Genomic DNA, 17,979 nt, shown 5'->3' with positions numbered 1-17,979 from the left:
GGTACAAATTAGATACCACTAAGTTCACCCATTTAAGGTAGTTTGATGACTTTTAGTAAATTTAGACAGTTGTGCAGTCATCAACACAATCCAGCTTTAGGACACTTAAAGAAGTTATCTCTTTCAAGTTCAAGCCCCATTCCCAACCCCAGTCCCAGGCAACCACTTGATATGTTTCCCTGAGTGGACAAAGGGCATAAAAATGACAATTTTATGCATTCTTGCTTTAGGTGCTGAATATGAGGATCAGACCAGCCAAAGGGAGAAGGAAGACGATAAAGTCATTCCTGGTGAAAGTCATACCTATGTCTGGGAGGTCCTAAAGGAGAATGGTCCAATGGCCTCTGACCCACCATGTCTCACCTACTCCTATTTTTCTCATGTGGACCTGGTGAAAGACCTGAATTCAGGTCTCATTGGAACCCTCCTGGTTTGTAGAGAAGGTAGGTGTAAGGAAAGGTAGGATCGAGAGGAAATAAGCAGGGAAATACAAACATCTGGGTCTATCCATAAAAGATAACATTTATGCCCTGACCGGTTTGGCTCAGTGGACAGAGCGTCGGCCTGTGGACTGAAAGGTCCCAGGTTCGATTCCAGTCAAGGGCATGTACCTTGGTTGTGGGCACATCCCCTGTAGGAGGTGTGCAGGAGGCAGCTGATCGATGTTTCTCTCTCACTGATGTTTCTAACTCTCTATTATCAATAAAACTAGAGGCCCAGTGCATGATTGAACCATGCACGTGTAGGGTCCCCTACACGCTTTTGCTTTCGATCGCAGGGGAGCTGGGTTCCTGTCCGCTGGTGCACCAGGCCTTGCAGAAGCCTCTGGCTCGGTGGAGGCTTCTGAAAGGCCTGGTGCCGGAGCAGACAGGCACCCAGCTCCCCCACTTTTGATGGTCCGCAGCCGCTGAGGGGGGCCTCTCAACGGCCGCTGAGGGGGACTGCCGCGGACACCTGGCTACCCTGCCGTTGAGAGGCGCAGCTGGGTGTCCGCGGCAGGCCCCCTCAGCGGCTGCGGATCTGGCCGTTGAGAGGCACAGGGGCCGGGAGTCCCGCCCCCTGCGCCTCTCAACAGCAGGGTAGCCCCCCTCAGTGTAGCGGATCCGTGCCTCTCAATGGCCGGATAGGCCACCCCAAGTCCCGCCCCCCAGCCTCCCGCCGCCCAATCGTGGGCGTAGCGGAGTGATGGTAATTTACATGTTACTCTATTATTAGATAGGATATATTTTTAAAAAAAGAGAAAAAAAGATAACATTTATGTTCTTTACTCTGAAAGAGGTTCCTTTCCCCTAGCATCATGCCCGTGTAAAGGAACGTAATCTAGTTTCCTAGAGGAACAGGTGTTCATCCTATGTTGCCACAATGCACTTTTTGTTTTGTTTTTGTTGTTAATCCTCACCTGAGGGTTTTTTTCCATTGATTTTTCGAGAGAGTGGAAGGCACGGGGAGAGACGGAGAGAGAAACAATAATATGAGAGAGACACATGAATTGGTTGCCTCCTGCACATGCCCTGACAGGGGCCAGGGATCAAGCCTGCAGCCGAGGTACATGTCCTTGACCGGAATCAAACCCAGGACCCTTCATTCCATAGGCCAATGCTCTATCCACTGAGCCAAATTGGCTAGGGCCACTACTTGATAATTTTAAAAATAAAATAATTAAAGTGTTTTCAGATAACTTTGCTTGTATTTTAAATTTGTCTAGGTGAGTTACTTTCTTTGTCCAACTTTTACTTTCCAAGCATCCAGGGTACAAGAGAGACAAAAGGGGAATATCATAAGCAAAAATCTCCCTACTCAGAATAAGGCTTCAAAGAAAACTTTCCCCCCAAATGAAGAAATACAATGCTAAGAAAGACAACCAACAAATTCAACCATTAACGCATGAAGCAAGCTCATTTTTAACATTAACAATTCTAAATATTGGTGTACATGGTGTTCATTTAAAGTGTAACTGAGCCCTAGCTGGTTTGGCTCAGAGGATAAAGCGTTGGCCTGTGGACTGAAGGGTCCCAGGTTCGATTCCGGCCAAGGGCACATGCCCAGGTTGCGGGCTCGGTCCCCAGTGGGGGGTGTGCAGGAGGCAGCCAGTCAATGATTCTCTCTCATCATTGATGTTTCTATCTCTCTCTCCCTCTCCCTTCCTCTCTGAAATCAATAAAAACATATAAAAAAATAAAAGTTCAATTTAAAAAATAAATAAATAAAGTGTAACTGAGGTTTTAATATAGACAGTTGTTATTTTGCTCACAACTTTTTTGTTTATTTACAACTGCAGAAGTAAAAATGTTAAACATACTAGAAATTCTCTATATTAATGACTTATAGGCACATTTTGTAATTTTTCTTTTTCTCTTATATTTGCTCTGAATATACTATATAAAATATACTATATAAAATATTATTATATAAAATATTATTACATGGGCTTGTAATAATATACTATATAAAATATACTATATAAAATATTATTACATGGGCTTGTATTTTATATATCTTTTTAAATATATATATATTTTTAATCTTTATTGTTGAAATTATTACAGATGTCCCTCTTTTTCCCCCCATTGCCTCCCTCCACCAGTTCCCGCCCCAGCCCACGCCTTCACCACCCTATTGTCTGTGTCCACAGGTAATGCATATATGCAGATAAATTCTTTGGTTAATCTCTCTCCACCTCACATTGGGGATGGAGCCTGCAACCCCAGGCATGTGCCCTAACCAGGAATCGAACCACAACCTCTTGGTTCATAGGTCAATGCTCAACCACTGACCCATGCCGGCTGGGCTAGTAATTCATTTTTATTACATTTTACAAAAGTTGTGGTCTGCAACAAATTTGAAATTTGTGGGGGGAAAAAGGTTCTTTACCCCAAATAGTTGTTTGTTTGTTTTTAAATATGGAACACTTCACGACTTTGCATGTCATCCTTGCGCAGGGGCCATGCTAATCTTCTCTGTATCATTCCAATTTTAGTATATGTGCTGCCGAAGCGAGCACCCAAATAGTTTTAGAAGCATTGGTATAGGAGACCTCACACCAAAGAAATGATGTTATGGTAAAGTTAACAAGAGGCAAAGGACTACATCTGTGCTACTCTCAGGCTGTTGATGAAGTAATGTCTCCTCCTAGTGTCAAATTGCTGGGAAAGGATTTTCAATAGACAATGAATGCCTTTGCTTCTTTTGCAGGGAGTCTGGCCAAAGAAAGGACACACGAATTTGTACTACTTTTTGCTGTGTTTGATGAAGGTTAGTGAGCTGCACTCTGAATTTTGAACTCCTGAAAGAAAGCAAATACATTAATTTATTCTGGTACTTGAGATGAGAGCTGCTATTGTCCAGAGGAAGTGACTCTAGAAAGATCATAAATTACTTTACTGTTCAGAAATGAAGGAGGTGGAAATGACAGTGAATCCCCACCCCTAAATGCACCCTTGGTTTCATTGGCAGCTGAGGTAAGAAGATACAGGAGCTGGGTCACAGGTTAGCCTAATCCCTCTAATTAAATCCACAAACAAGGACTTTTTGCTTAAGAAAATTTTAGTAAAAATTGTACATTGTATATATTTAAGGTGATGATTTTACATACATATATATAGTGAAATAGTTAACTACAGTCAAGCTAATTAACATCCATCTCCTCACAGTGACCATTTGTGTGTGACAAGTGTACGTGAAATCTACTCTCTTAGCATATTCCCAGTGTTCAGCACACTCATAGTAACTATGATTATCATGCCTGTACTTTATATCCCCAGAACTTATTCATTTTAAAACTGAAAGTTTGTACCCTTGACTAATATCGCCCCATTTCCCCACCCCAGCTCTTGGAAACCACCATTCTACTCTCTGCTTCAATGAATATACCTTCTTTTATCTTCACCTCTTAACTTTTATTTATTTACTTACTTATTTCTTTATTTTGATTGATTTCAGAGAGGAAGGGAGAAGAAGAGAGATATAGAAACATGAACAATGAGAGAGAATCATTGGTCAGCCGCCTCCTGCACCCCGGGCATGTGCCCTGACTGGAAATCAATGTTCTCTCTCGTCATTGATGTTTTTATCTCTCTCTCTCTCTCTCTCTCTCTCTCTCTCTCTCTCTCTCTCTCCTTCCCTTCTGAAATCAATAAAAATATATTTTTTTAAAAAAGAAAAAAATGCTTAAGGAGAGAGGGAAGAAGAAAAGGAGGGTCAGTTGGCCCTACATTTGCATCCTCTCTCATCAGGAAAAAGTTGGCATTCGGAAACATATGAGTCCTCCACACAGGCTACGGATCCTGCATCTGCTCGGCCCCGGACTGAAATGCACACAATCAATGGCTATGTAAACCGGTCTCTTCCAGGTATGTACACACTCGCTGAAGAATCCTCAGGTTCATCCTAGCTGGTTTGGCTCAGTGAATAGAGTGTTGGCCTGCAGATTGAAGGGTCCTGGGTTCGATTCCAGCCAAGGGCATATGCCCAGGTTGAAGGCTTGATCCCCAGTAGGGGGTGTGCAGAAGGCAGCTCATCAATGATTCTCTCTCATCATTGACGTTTCTATCTCTCCCACTCCCTTCCTCTCTGAAATCAATATATATATATATTTTTTAAAGATTCAACAAGATCCTGCATTAATAAAGTAATAATAGGGTTCTATGAAAAAGTAATCAAAACATGAATATGCTCACAAAATTAGGACTACAATGGCCAAAATAGAAAATAGGTCGAATAGAAAAAAATCTCTCAGAAAATAAAACCAAAAAAAAGATTAAGAATATGTTTAAATATGGATTTTAAAAATTAAAGGAATGTGTTAAGAATAAAAAGATTTGAGTCTTTGTATTAAAATTTCACATCAGGATAAATAAATAAAAAAGGTCCCAACACAAAATTATTATTGTGGAATTCCGAGAACACAGAGACCTGGGAGAAACAGTCACATACAAAGACATGAGAATTAGATTGGCAATATAATGAAGCAGTACTTTAAAGTTCTAAGGTAAAAGTCGTTTTCAACCTAGAGTTCATAGCCAAACTATAAATCAGCATTGGGGGAAGAATAAAGACATTTTTAGAAATGGTAGCCCTTAGAAGCCATTGAAGATGTATTAAGTAAAACTAGAATGTAAGCCAAGAAAGAGGAAAATGGAAAATTTAGAAACACAAGAAAATAATAAAGGACAAGGACAGGTAGTTTCTTAATTCTTTACTGTAGTTCCAATAATTCTATCATGAATACACATGATTTTAGAATTAGAAAAGAATTTTCAAATCGTGCAAGTCCCTGCTCTCATATAGCGTATCCTATATATAAAAGGCTAATATGCAAATTGTCCCTTTGACCGGGTGTTTGGCCAGGGGGTGGGGCCAGCTGGCCAACTGCCTGCGGCCCCTCTCCCTGGCTGGCTCCACCCATGATAAGCCCCCCCATCCCGATCTGGGGTGGGGCCGGCCAGCCAATTGCCCACAGCCCCTTGCCCCAACTGGCCCCGCCCCCAATTGACCCACCCCCACCCATCGGGAGCAGGGCAGGCCAGCCAACCACCCACGGCCCCTCCCCCTGGCTGGCCTGCCTGATCGGCCCCAAGTGGGGCAGGTCAGCCGGACCCCACCTGTGCACGAATTCATGCACTGGGCCTCTAGTAGCATAATAGACATGTTGTAATCATATAATCATAATAATAAACACAAAATTACAAACCAAGAATTGCTCTGAAGGAAAATTACATAATCTTATGTGAACATATAATAAAGGAAACTGATCTAGATGGGATCAGAGAAGGCTTCCCTAAGGAAGTGCCATTTAAATTGAGCGTTGAAACAAGATTGGGAATAGGGAAATGAGGTGATGTGAGATGAGACTGGAGAAGTACAAAGATCCAGCCATTCGGGGATTTCTAGGCCTTCCTAGAGAGTTTGGACTTGATTCTATATGAAATGGGAGTCACTGAATGGTTTGGGGCTGAAGCATACTACAATCAGATCTGAAATGCAAACATACCACATAAGTTTCCTTGTGAGTGAAAAGCTTGGACTAGATGTGGGAAGACCTGTAACGAAGCTATTCCAGTGGTTCAGGTAAGAGATAATGGTAGCTAGTTTGGCTTAAGATAGTTGGGGTAGTAATGATAGTAAAAAACAGGTATATTTGAAATCTCCAGGAGCCAAAATAGAAAACAGCTATGCCCTAGTATGATATCTAAACATACAGCTGCTTGGGTTCAAATTTGAGCAAGTTAATGAACCTCCCTGGACATGAGTTTTCTCTCCTCTAAGGGAAGGGTGATGATAGTAATTTCTATATTCATAGGGTTATTGTAAGGAGTGAATGAGTTAAAACTTGGAAAAGACTTTGGACAGTGCTTGAAATAAAAAAGTGCTCAGTAAATATTAGTGTTATTAATCACATTGTCATAATTGGTGTTAGATTGGATGTGAGAAGTGAGAATGAAGACAGTAATAACTCACATGATTGAATGCAGGATAGTACCAATCACTGAAATGAGGCTCTGAAAGAAGATGAGGTAATAAAGATCTCAAATTTGATTTTGGATATGTGGGTTTTATGAAATATCCAGGTGAAGATATTGAAAAGGCGATTGCATGAGTCTGGAGTTATGGGAGAGGTCTGAAACAGGGATCAGAGAAGGGATCAGAGAAGGAAGGCATAGGATGAACCAATTGACCTTATAAATTTTATTATCTTGTTGATGATCATTAACACCATGAGAATGGATGATATTGATCTGGGAGAAAATATTGATCAACAAGAGAATAAGGCCTAAAGCTGAGCACTGAGGTGATCTGTCATTTAATGGGTGAGTAGAGAAGTAGGGATCAGGGAAGGAGACAGAAGAAGAAGCAGTCTAAGCAACAGGGGAACAAAACCCAGAGAGGTGTTGGCATAGAGGCCAGTGGAGGAGAGAATCACAAGAAGGAATGAATGGTCAGCAGGTGCAAATGAAGACTAAAAAATACCCATTGGAATTAGCAGCATGACAATCATTCGTGACTCTGGCAAGAGCTGTTGCTTTCACCGTACCCCAGAGTCCTTAGAAAGTTTGGTTTCAAGTCAAGATAATAAAATGTATAAGGTCAATTTGTTCATCCTATTCTTTTTAAAATATTTTTATTGATTTCAAAGAGGAATGAGGAGGGAGGGAGAGAGAGAAACATCAATGATGAGAGAATCATTGGCTGAGCCCGCAACCCAGGCATGTGCCCTGACTGGGAATTGAACTGTGACCTACTGGTTCATAGGTCGACGCTCAACCACTGAGCCACACCAGCCAGGCTGTTCATCTTATCTTAGAAAATGTTTTCCATTTCAATTTCTCTACTTCATGACCATAGCTATCTTATTCCAACTCTACAGGTCTGATTGGATGTCACAAGAAATTGGTCTATTGGCATGTGATTGGAATGGGCACCACCCCCGAAGTGCACTCAATTTTCCTTGAAGGTCACACATTTCTTTTGAGGAACCATCGACAGGCCTCCTTGGAGATCTCACCAATAACTTTCCTTACTGCTCAGACACACCTGATGGACCTTGGCCAGTTTCTACTGTTTTGCCATATCTCTTCGCACCAACATGGTAATATTTGTGGATCTTAAAAAACTAGCATGATAAGTATCCAGCTCTTATTTTAATTAAATTTTCTGTCCACTGTCCAGTATAGGATTATGTTAGACCTCAACTGAGATTCCCTGGTTGCCAGCTGTCAGAGTAAAGATGTTGCCTTGCGTATAAGAGGGCTTGAGTACTTGTAGTATTGGTGACATTTTAGTTCAATACCTGTGATAGAGGCAAGGTAGATGGGTTCAGGATAAATGAAATGGCAAAAGTGAGGAGGAGAGTATATTATTGGTTTTCCAGCCTGATCCCATTAACTAGGCCTTGATACTGTGGAGAGATGGCAGGTCATACATAGCTGAAGAGATGTTTTATGAGAAAATGTAGGGCATGCAGGAGGCAGCTGATCAATGATTCTCTCTCATCATTGATATTTCTATTTCTGTCTCTTTCTCTCTTTCTCCCTTCCTCTAGGAAATCAATAAAAATATTTTTAAAAAAACACCACAGAGAGGGCCTTGAAGGCCTAATGACAGAGAATGATGTCATAGAAGTTAAGGCAAGAAAGTTTTATAGGAATTTGACATTGTTTTGTTTGTCTGACTCCAGATGGTATGGAAGCTTATGTCAAAGTGGAGAGCTGCCCAGAGGAACCCCAACTACGGAAGAAAAATAATGAAAAAGAGGAATATGATGATGATGATGATCTTTATGACTCTGACATGGATATTGTCAGCTTTGATGATGACGACTCTTCTCCCTCTTTCCAAATCCGCTCAGTTGCCAAGAAGCATCCTAAAACTTGGGTCCACTATATTGCTGCTGAAGAGGAGGACTGGGACTATGCTCCATCAGTCCCTACCCCCAATGACAGGTAAGCACCTTTTGACTCTTGCTACTATCTCTTCCCAATACTCAAAAGGTTCCTCCTAGTTATTCAAAACAATAAATCTTCAAACCACATTTGGGATAGGTGCAGGTATGAAATCAAATGTCAAGTACATTAATATATTTGGAAACTAAAATAGCTAAGCATCAAGGATGCATGGAGGGACCTGGAGAGTGGTATGCTAAGCGAAATAAGCCAGTCAGAGAAAGACAAGTATCACATGATCTCACTCCTATGTGGAATCGAATGAACAAAATAAACTGATGAACAAACTAGATCCAGAGACATAAAAGCATAGAACAGAATGCAGAATCTCAGAGGAAAGGTGGGGGAGGGTAGGTAGGTAGGAAGTGATCAATGAAAGAACTTGTATGCATATATGCATGACCCATGGATACAGACAATAGGGTGGTGAAGGCCTGGGACGGGCTGAGGCAGGCTAGAAGGGGTTAATGGGGGAAAGAAGGGGACATGTAATACTTTCAACAATAAAGTTTTAATTTTAAAAAATAGCTAAGCATCAAGGATGCATGTACTTTCCCAACTCCTTTCCTCGATTAAATCATTCAGCTGTTTTAGAGTTGGATTTTAGCTACCTGTCCTCTCCCTAGAATTCTCCATTTCAACCTCTCATTTTTTTGTTTCTCGGTCAGCAGTTACAAAAGTCTATATTTGAATAATGGTCCTCAGCGGATTGGTAGAAAGTACAGAAAAGTCCGATTTATGGCATACACAAATGAAACATTTAAAACTCGTGAAGCTATTCAATATGAATCAGGAATCCTGGGACCTTTACTTTATGGAGAAGTTGGAGATACACTGTTGGTAAGTTGAGGAAAAGATATAAGGTTGGGTAAGAAGAAAAAGTCTGGAAGGATTTGAGCTTCTTAAAACGTCATAATTCAGCCTTATCTCTAATGGGCATTATCTTTTAAAAATCATAAATACTACACAAATAAATGTGTATTATAAATTTGTTTAAAAATTTAATGCCACTCATTAAACCTGCCACTCCTTTGAAATATTCATTGCTTGGGCTTTGATACATATCCTTCTAAAACTTTCCCCACCAATTATATAGTACAGGAATCAGCAAACTATGGCCTTAAGCCAAATTTGGTTCATAGTCTATTTTTGGACAGCCTGTGAAGAACTACACCATAGTATTTCAATAAAAGAAAAGAAGCACATGATCACGTAATAGGTGGAGAAAGGGGTTTGACAAAATTCACTACCCATTCATGATCGGAGAAAACTCTGAGTGAACTAGCAACAGAAGTCAAAGTCCTTAACGTGATGAAGAACATCTAAGAAAACTTTATAATGTGGTAAAAAACTGAATGTTATCCCCTTGAGATTGGGAACAAGCTAAGATGTCCACTCTTGTCACTTTTATTTAATATTGCATTGGAAGCCAGTGAAATGAGCTACACACACAAAAAGGAGTTAGAGGCATTTGGATTGAAAAGGAAGAAATAATACTCTTTATTTGTAAATAACATAATAGTATATGTAGAAAATCCTGCTAAAAAGTTGTTAGAATAAACAAGTTTAGCAAGGTTGCAAGATACAAGATCAATATTAAAAAATAAGTTGTATTTCTATATATTTCTGTATATTCTTATTTCTTTCACTATAATATCATAAAAGAATAAGATAATTTGGAATAAATTTAACAAAAATGGACTTGTGCACTAAAAGCTACTAATCACTACTAAGATAATTTAAAGATGTAAATAAGTGGAAAGACATATTATGTTCATGGATTGGAAGAATCAATTACTGTTAAGACTCTTCCAAATTTATCTACAGACTAGAGGCCCAGTGTACAACATTCGTGCACTTGGGGTGGGGGGTCCCTCAGTCCAGCCTGCACCTGCTTGTAGTCCGGGAGCCCTCGGGGTATGTCTGACTGACAGCTTAGGCCCAAAGTCGGACATCCTTAGCGCTGCTGTTCTTGCCAGCCATGAGCCTGGCTCAGGGCTTCTGGCTGAGTGGCGCTCCCCCTGTGAGAGCACACTGACCATCAGGGGCAGCTCCTGCGTTGAGCATCTGCCCCCTGGTGATCAGTGCTCGTCATAGTGACCGGTTGTTCCACCATTCGGTTGATTTGCATATTAGCCTTTTATTTTATAGGATTCAAGTCAATCCCTATAAAAATTCCAACTGCTTTTTTCACAGAAATTGACAAGCTAATCCTAAAATATAGATAGAGTTGCAAAGGACCCCCATAGACAAAAAAAATCTTGGAAAAAAAGAACAGACCCCTATAATGTGGATGCAGAGAAGCTTTTGTTTTCTGGATATAGGCCACACTTTTCTTCTTGATCCTGGTTGTCTTAGGACTTGATCTTCTAGCTCATTTATACTTTCAGATTATATTTAAGAATCAAGCAAGCCGACCATATAACATCTTCCCTCATGGAATCACTGATGTCAGGCCTTTGCATGAAGGGAGATTGCCAAAAGGTAAGTGTTAATTCCATTTTATAGTTCTTACTTACCTGTAGGTACAGATGAGGTCACAGTCTCAATAGCAACTAAAATTATGCTGGCCTTGCCCCAGCTGTTATGCACCATATAGGCACATTTATCACCCATAATCCTTTATGCTATAATTTCCAGGTGTATTTCATTTATGTACTTTATAATGCCCACAAGAAAATGCTATAATTGTAGCTTTAAACATACATATGTAGTTTCAGAAAATTATGGGGGTGCCCAGCCGGCATTGCTCAGTGGTTGAGCATCGACCTATGAACCAGGAGGTCACGGTTTGATTCCTGGTCAGGGCACATGCCCGGGTTGTGGGCTTGGTCCCCATGGTGGGGCATGCAGGAGGCACCCAATAAATGATTCTCTCTTATCATTGATGTTTCTATCTCTCTCTCTCTCTCCCTTCCTCTCTGGAATCAATAAAAATTATTTTTTAAAAATTGTATGAATCTTAAACTTCTAATAGGTGCAAATTTAGTTTCCATTTATTGAAAAACATCTTATGTACATATAGATGTGTAGAGCTCTTGCAATAGCAATATGATTACCAATATGTGGCTTGTTATACTCTAATCAAGCTATTCTGGGGTTTGGGTGTGGGTAGGTGTGAAACATCTGAAAGATATGCCAATTCTGCCAGGAAATATATTCAAGTACAGATGGAAAGTGACTGTAGGAGATGGGCCAACTAAATCAGATCCTCGGTGCCTGACCCGATATTACTCAAGCTTCGTTAATCCAGAGAGAGATCTGGCTTCAGGGCTCATTGGCCCTCTCCTCATCTGCTACAAAGAATCTGTAGATCAAAGGGGAAACCAGGTGAGTTCTTCTCTTTCCAAGTGCTGAATTTGAAGCTAAAAATGGAATGATGATGTATATGAACTTCCACATAAGATTTCCTATACTCCCTCGGTGTATGCCTCCCAGTAGAATGCAGAAAATATAGTCATCTGCAATATTGGCCAGTAAAAGAAATGCATTGGGTCTCTCACAGGTGTTAATTGATTTTGAGTTTGGTGTAATAATATTGCCTGCTGGATAAATAGGAGACCTGGGCCCTAGATTATTTCTATAATACTCATACCCAGTCTAAAATTCCACTCCTTGTAGGTGATCTTGCCCCTTTTAATATGCTCAATTATCACCTATTTTTTATTTTTAAAAAATACATTTTTATTGATCTAAGAGAGGAAGGGAGAGGAAGAGAGAGATAGAAACATCAATGATGAGAGAGAATCATTGATTGGCTGCCTCCTGCACGCTCCCCACTGGGGATCAAGCCCACAACCTGGGCATGTGCCCTTGACTGGTATCAAACCCTTCAGTGCGCAGGCCAATGCTCTATCCACGGAGTCAAACCGGCTAGGGCAATTATCACCTATTTTTTGATGACACACAAATCCTATCAAAGCCTAGACTTCTCTAGAGTTCAATAAATATTTTTTGAGCAAAATACAGGGAAAGATATAAAATATTTCAGAATGTGACTAGAATTTGGACCACTTCTGCTACTTTAAAAAATAAAGTTAAATTCTCTGAATAAGAAAACTTACTTCACAAAAACTCATGGCCATATTGCTGAGGCTTGACTATATGTCCATTTGGTTATGATACATAAAATTCCTACTAATCTGAAAACACTTCATTGGTTTAGAGACTAAAGCACACGAATTTTTGAAAAATATATTTTTATTGCTTTCAGAGAGGAAGGGAGAGGGAAAGAGAGATAGAAACATCAGTGATGAGAGAGAATCATTGATTGGCTGCCTCCTGCACGCCCCCTACTGGGGATCGAGCCTGCAACCTGGGCATGTGCCCTGACCAGGAATCGAACCCAGGACCCTTCAGTCCATAGGCCGACGCTCTATCCACTGAGCCAAACCGGCTAGGGCAAAGCACATGAATTTTAACGCAGAATAAAAACATGTGGCACACAAACCCAGAGAGGCATAAATTTGGCCAAGTACCTGTCTTGACAAATTTTTCCTAATTATAGTTTCTCCACTATTTGGGGGAAGAGGACTAAAATGTATGTCTACTAGTACACTGAGTGGCCAGATTATTATGCATTCAGAGATCATAATAATGTGGCCACTCAGTGTATATACTTCAATCTCTTCCCCTCAGCATTTTGGTTTCTGTAGCAGTAGATTATGCAAAATGAAATTGATACATATTAGTGAAGTTTACACATTAAATCTTAGAAGATTCAATTAGCAATTGACTAACTCATAACTTTGGTTCTTATACAAACTGATCTTCTGAAAAACACTTAAATTTTTTTCAACAGAAAACTTAAGGTATTAGTTAACATTTTACGGTTCATCTGAGCTTTGTTATTTTATCTTTGTTTTTTATTAAAAAAATTTTTTTTTGCCCTAACTGGTTTGGCTCAGTGCATAGAGTGTTGGCCAGTGGACTGAAGGGTCCCGGGTTTGGTCCAGTCAAGAGCATGTACCTTGGTTTCAGGCTCGATCCCCCATTGGGGCCATGCAGGAGGCAGCTGATGGATGATTCTCTCTCATCAATGTTTCCATCTCTCTATCCTCTCCCTTTCTCTCTCTAAAAAATCAATTAAAATATTTTAAAATTTTTTGTTAATCCTCACTCAAGGATATTTTTCCATTGATTTTTTAGAGAGAGTGGAAGGAAGGGGCAGAGACAGAGAGAGAGAGAGAGAGAGAGAGAGAGAGAGAGAGAGAGAGAGAGACATCGATTGGTTGCTTCCCGCATGTGCCCCAACCAGGGCTGGGGAATGAGCCTGCAACTGAAGTATGTGCCCTTGACCGAAATTGAACCTGGGTCCCTTTAGTCCGAGGGCTGGCGCTCTATCAACTGAACCAAACAAGCTATCGCCTATTTTTAATTTTTTTCTAGATTGGTAGCCTTGTGGAAGGGCAATTGCTAGATAGAAGTTTAGGAAAGGCATTAATCTTACTTGACGTGACTAACTTATTTAAGAAAGACACTGAATAATCACTTGGGTCTTTAAGAGTAAAACTCCTCTATTCTGAACATGGAAAGAATGAGGCTACAAACTGTACCAAAAAATCAGCCAGCATATGGCTTTGGCTCCAGAATAAATGAAGTTTAATGGGTCCAGTCAACCTCTTGTCCTGAGGACACATTCACTTTAAACATATGCTTACTGCTGCCCTAGCCGGTTTGGCTCAGTGGATAGAATGTTGGTCTGCGGACCGAAGGGTCCCGGATTCGATTACGGTCAAGGGCACATACCTCAGTTGTAGGCTTCTTCCCAGCCTGGGCCTTGGTCAGGTGCGTGCAGGAGGCACTCATTTGATGTGTTTCTCTCACATTGATATTTCTTTCTGCCTTTCCCTCTCTCTTCCACTCTCTCTAAAAATCAATGGGAAAATATCCTCGGGTGAGGGTTTTCAAACAAACAAAAAACATATTCTTACTGCTCATAGCACCCACTCCCACTCCCAGGCTCTGGTCCATGCCATAATAGTGACCTATGGAGAAATGGAATTGAACCAAAGGATTATAGATATACTAGCGTTCCCGTTGCAGGAAAAATCCTGCAATAGGGTTTCCTGCTGCACTCTACCCCGCCCTGCCTGCTCTCCTCCCTTGTCCCCCGCCCCGCAATCTCCGCCAGCCCCCCTGCTTTTCTAACTTCTCCGCCAGCCCGCTCTCCTTCCTTCTCCCCTGGCCCCGCCTCCGCTCCTCCCTTCTCTCCCAGCCCGCCTTCTCTGCCAGCCCGCCTGTTTTTCCCTTCTCCCCCGGCCCGCCTCCGCTCTTCCCTTCTCCCCCGGCCCCGCCTCCGCTCCTCCCTTCTCCCCCGGCCCCGCCTCCGCTCCTCCCTTCTCCCCTGGCCCCGCCTCCGCTCCTCCCTTCTCCCCTGGCCCCGCCTCCGCTCCTCCCTTCTCCCCCGGCCCCGCCCCTTCTCCCCCGGCCCCGCCTGCTCAACTTCCCCGGCCCCGCCTCCGCTCCTCCCTTCTCCTCCTCCTCCCTTCTCCTCCCCCCCCCCCCCGCTTGCTTGCTTCTCTGCAGCTTTGCTCCCTTCTGCAGCTCTTGGCTTCTTTCTATGCTGTCGCGATATGCAAATTAGCCGCCATCTTTGTTTTGATAATTTGCATATTTGTCCTGATTGGCTGGTGGGCGTGGCTTGGCTGGTGGGCGTGGCTTGGGCGTAGTGAAGGTGTGGTCAATTTGCATATTTGTCTATTATTAGATTAGATCACATGCATGCTATCACTTCTCGTGTAGACTGCAAATTCCTACTTGGCAATAGTAGTAGTCTTTCCTTCTTTCATGGGTGTAATTCACAGATGATGTCAGACAAGAGAAATGTCATCCTGTTTTCCATATTTGATGAGAACCGAAGCTGGTACCTCACAGAGAATATGCAGCGCTTCCTCCCCAATGCAGATGGAATGCAGCCCCAGGATCCAGAGTTCCAAGTTTCCAACATCATGCACAGTAAGTAAAGCAGCACCTGTAATGAGTAATAGACAAAGGGGAATTGAAGCCACCAAATTGATGTCCAGATAATGGATTGCTTTATCTGCCATGCAAGTCATAGTTCCTTAAAAATCATTACATGCAAACATATACACTGCGTGGCCAGATTATGATGATCTCTGAACGCATAATAATCTGGCCACTCAGTGTATATCCCATATAATAAAAGGCTAATATGCAAATTGTCCCCTTGACCAGGAGTTCGACCACAGGCAGGCTGGCCAACCGCCCATGTCCCCTCTCTCTGGCCAGGCTGGCCGGACCCCACCCATGTACGAATTCATGCACCGGGCCTCTAATATATATACACACACACAATAGTGGCCAGATTATTATGTGTTCAGAGATCATAATAATCTGGCCACTCGGTGTACAATTTTATATAAAAGCATCTGATCATAAAACATTTTTTTTATTTAGAAAGCATCAAATATTCAGAGAACATTTTAAAAGTTTTTAAAATATTTTTCTTGATTTGAGAAAGGAAGGAGAGGGAGAGAGAGGTAGAAACATCAGTGATGAGAAAGAATCATTGATTGGCTGCCTCCTACACGCCCCACACTGGGGAATGTGCCCTATCAGAATCGAACCATGACCTCCTGGTTCATAGGTTGATGCTCAACCACTGAGCCACACCAGCCGGGCTGTCCTGATTTTTTGAAACCCGTTAGTCCTTGAATCTGGAACATTAACAGATATTCACTTGGTTCACGTAATCAGATTTTTTTTTCTGATTTTTCCTGTGTGGTTACTACTTTCCCCCTTGCAACTATAAGCAGTTTGGAGGGAGACACTTTGAGACCATGCAAATGCCCTGCTCCCCACCCACACCCCCATATAGCACTCAAAGCCATCTCTACCGTGATGCTCTATGACTCTTCTGCCCTTGGGATTAGGACCTAGCTGACCAAGTATTAACAACCGACTTTTCTGGAAGGTATAATGCTATCTCTTCTTGGACGTAACAATCATGTCTAATCCTATCACGATAATCCAAAATAGTAAACCCTGATACTGCTAAAACCTCTTGTTCTCTATTTCTTTTACAGGCATCAATGGCTATGTTTTTGGTAGTTTGCAGCTGTCGGTTTGCTTGCATGAGGTGGCTTACTGGTACATTCTAAGTGTTGGAGCACAGGCTGACTTCCTTTCTGTCTTCTTCTCTGGATATACCTTCAAACACAAAACGGTCTACGAAGACACACTTACCCTATTCCCGTTTTCTGGAGAAACTGTCTTCATGTCAATGGAAAACCCAGGTTAGTTATTTACTTTATTCTTTTAGTAACAGCTGTGATTGCACCACTAGCCACTCATATTCTTTTTGGTCCACTGGCCCACATTTGGGCAGATATTAAGTGGTTCAAGTGATTTGGGGTAATTGCAAGGCATTTTAATGACAGCACCACAAAACAGATCCAGAGACAGAGAAACATCGATCAGACCATCAAACCTCAGAGGGAGGTAGGGGAGGGTGGGGGTAAGGGGGAGAGATCAACCAAAGGACTTGTATGCATGCATATAAGCCTAACCAATGGACACAGACACCAGGGTGGGGTGAGGGCATGAGTGGGGGGGATGGGGGGTAATGGGGGAATAAGGACACATATGTAACACCTTAATCAATAAAGAAAATTTTTCTTTAAGTCTTTGCTCTAAAAACTACCTTTGGCCCAGCTGGTGTGGCTCAGTATTAAGTGTTGACCTATGAACCAGGAGGTCATGGTTTGATTCTTGGTCAGTGGGGGTCATGTGTGGGGCAGCCGATCAATGATTCTCTCTCATCATTGATGCTTCTCCCTCTCTCCCTCTCCCTTCCTCTCTGAAATCAATAAAAAATATTTTGAAAAAAGAATAAGCATAAGAGAAAGAAGATTAACCAGGCTGTCCTGAAATACTACAAAGTTGGTGAGAATGGCAAAATCAGTCACCTTTGTGGGGAGTGCCCTTCAGGTGAATGTGGTGCTGGAATTTTTATGGCCAGCCATTTTGACAGGCATTAGTGCTTCAACAAACCAGAAGACAAGTAATTGTATATGGGTTAATAAAAGACATGAACTAACATTTTAAAAATTTTGCTTTAAATATCATTAAATCAGGCTCTCAATCCCCAAACTTATGATATACTTACACTGAGTGGCCAGATTATTATGATCTCTGAACACATAATAATCTGGCCACTCAGTATGTGTATATATATATATTAGAGGCCCGGTGCATGAATTCGTGCATGGGTGGGGTCTGGCCAGCCTGGCCAGGGGGAGGGGACATGGGCGGTTGTCCGGCCTGCCTTCTGGTCGAACTCCTGGTCGAGGGGACAATTTGCATATTAGCCTTTTATTATATAGGATATACACTGAGTGGCCAGATTATTATGTGTTCAGAGATCATAATAATCTGGCCACTCAGTGTATATCCTTATGTTTAGTGAAATCATAGTGAACTATAAATGTTCACTGTGGAACCAAATAGGATTACATTTTTTATTTTTATAACTTGTTTAACTGAAACCCCTAATTGTGTTTCTGTTTTTCTTGTATTG

The 17,979-nt window shown here is 41.7% G+C and overlaps 1 protein-coding gene across 3 annotated transcripts in view; it reads left to right on the top strand.

The window, feature by feature from the left end:
- The window catches only part of F8 (coagulation factor VIII), a 90,226-nt gene that overhangs the window by 24,941 nt on the left and 47,306 nt on the right, over positions 1 to 17,979 (top strand). For 2 of the 3 annotated variants that reach the window (XM_079765225.1, XM_079765224.1), the window contains 10 exons: positions 231 to 443; positions 3,193 to 3,252; positions 4,233 to 4,349; positions 7,364 to 7,585; positions 8,174 to 8,438; positions 9,107 to 9,278; positions 10,829 to 10,922; positions 11,554 to 11,768; positions 15,245 to 15,395; positions 16,487 to 16,696. In XM_079765225.1, coding sequence (XP_079621351.1) covers positions 231 to 443; positions 3,193 to 3,252; positions 4,233 to 4,349; positions 7,364 to 7,585; positions 8,174 to 8,438; positions 9,107 to 9,278; positions 10,829 to 10,922; positions 11,554 to 11,768; positions 15,245 to 15,395; positions 16,487 to 16,696 — 1,719 coding nt within the window. The remainder of the gene's footprint in view (positions 1 to 230; positions 444 to 3,192; positions 3,253 to 4,232; positions 4,350 to 7,363; positions 7,586 to 8,173; positions 8,439 to 9,106; positions 9,279 to 10,828; positions 10,923 to 11,553; positions 11,769 to 15,244; positions 15,396 to 16,486; positions 16,697 to 17,979) is intronic. The other variant, XM_079765226.1, reaches the window with a different exon arrangement.

Source organism: Cnephaeus nilssonii (genome assembly GCF_951640355.1).
Source record: "Cnephaeus nilssonii genome assembly, chromosome: X".
In the NCBI taxonomy this organism is placed as follows: domain Eukaryota; kingdom Metazoa; phylum Chordata; class Mammalia; order Chiroptera; family Vespertilionidae; genus Cnephaeus; species Cnephaeus nilssonii.
The sequence above is the reverse complement of the archived record's forward strand: the minus strand, read 5'-3'. Positions and strand labels throughout refer to the sequence as shown.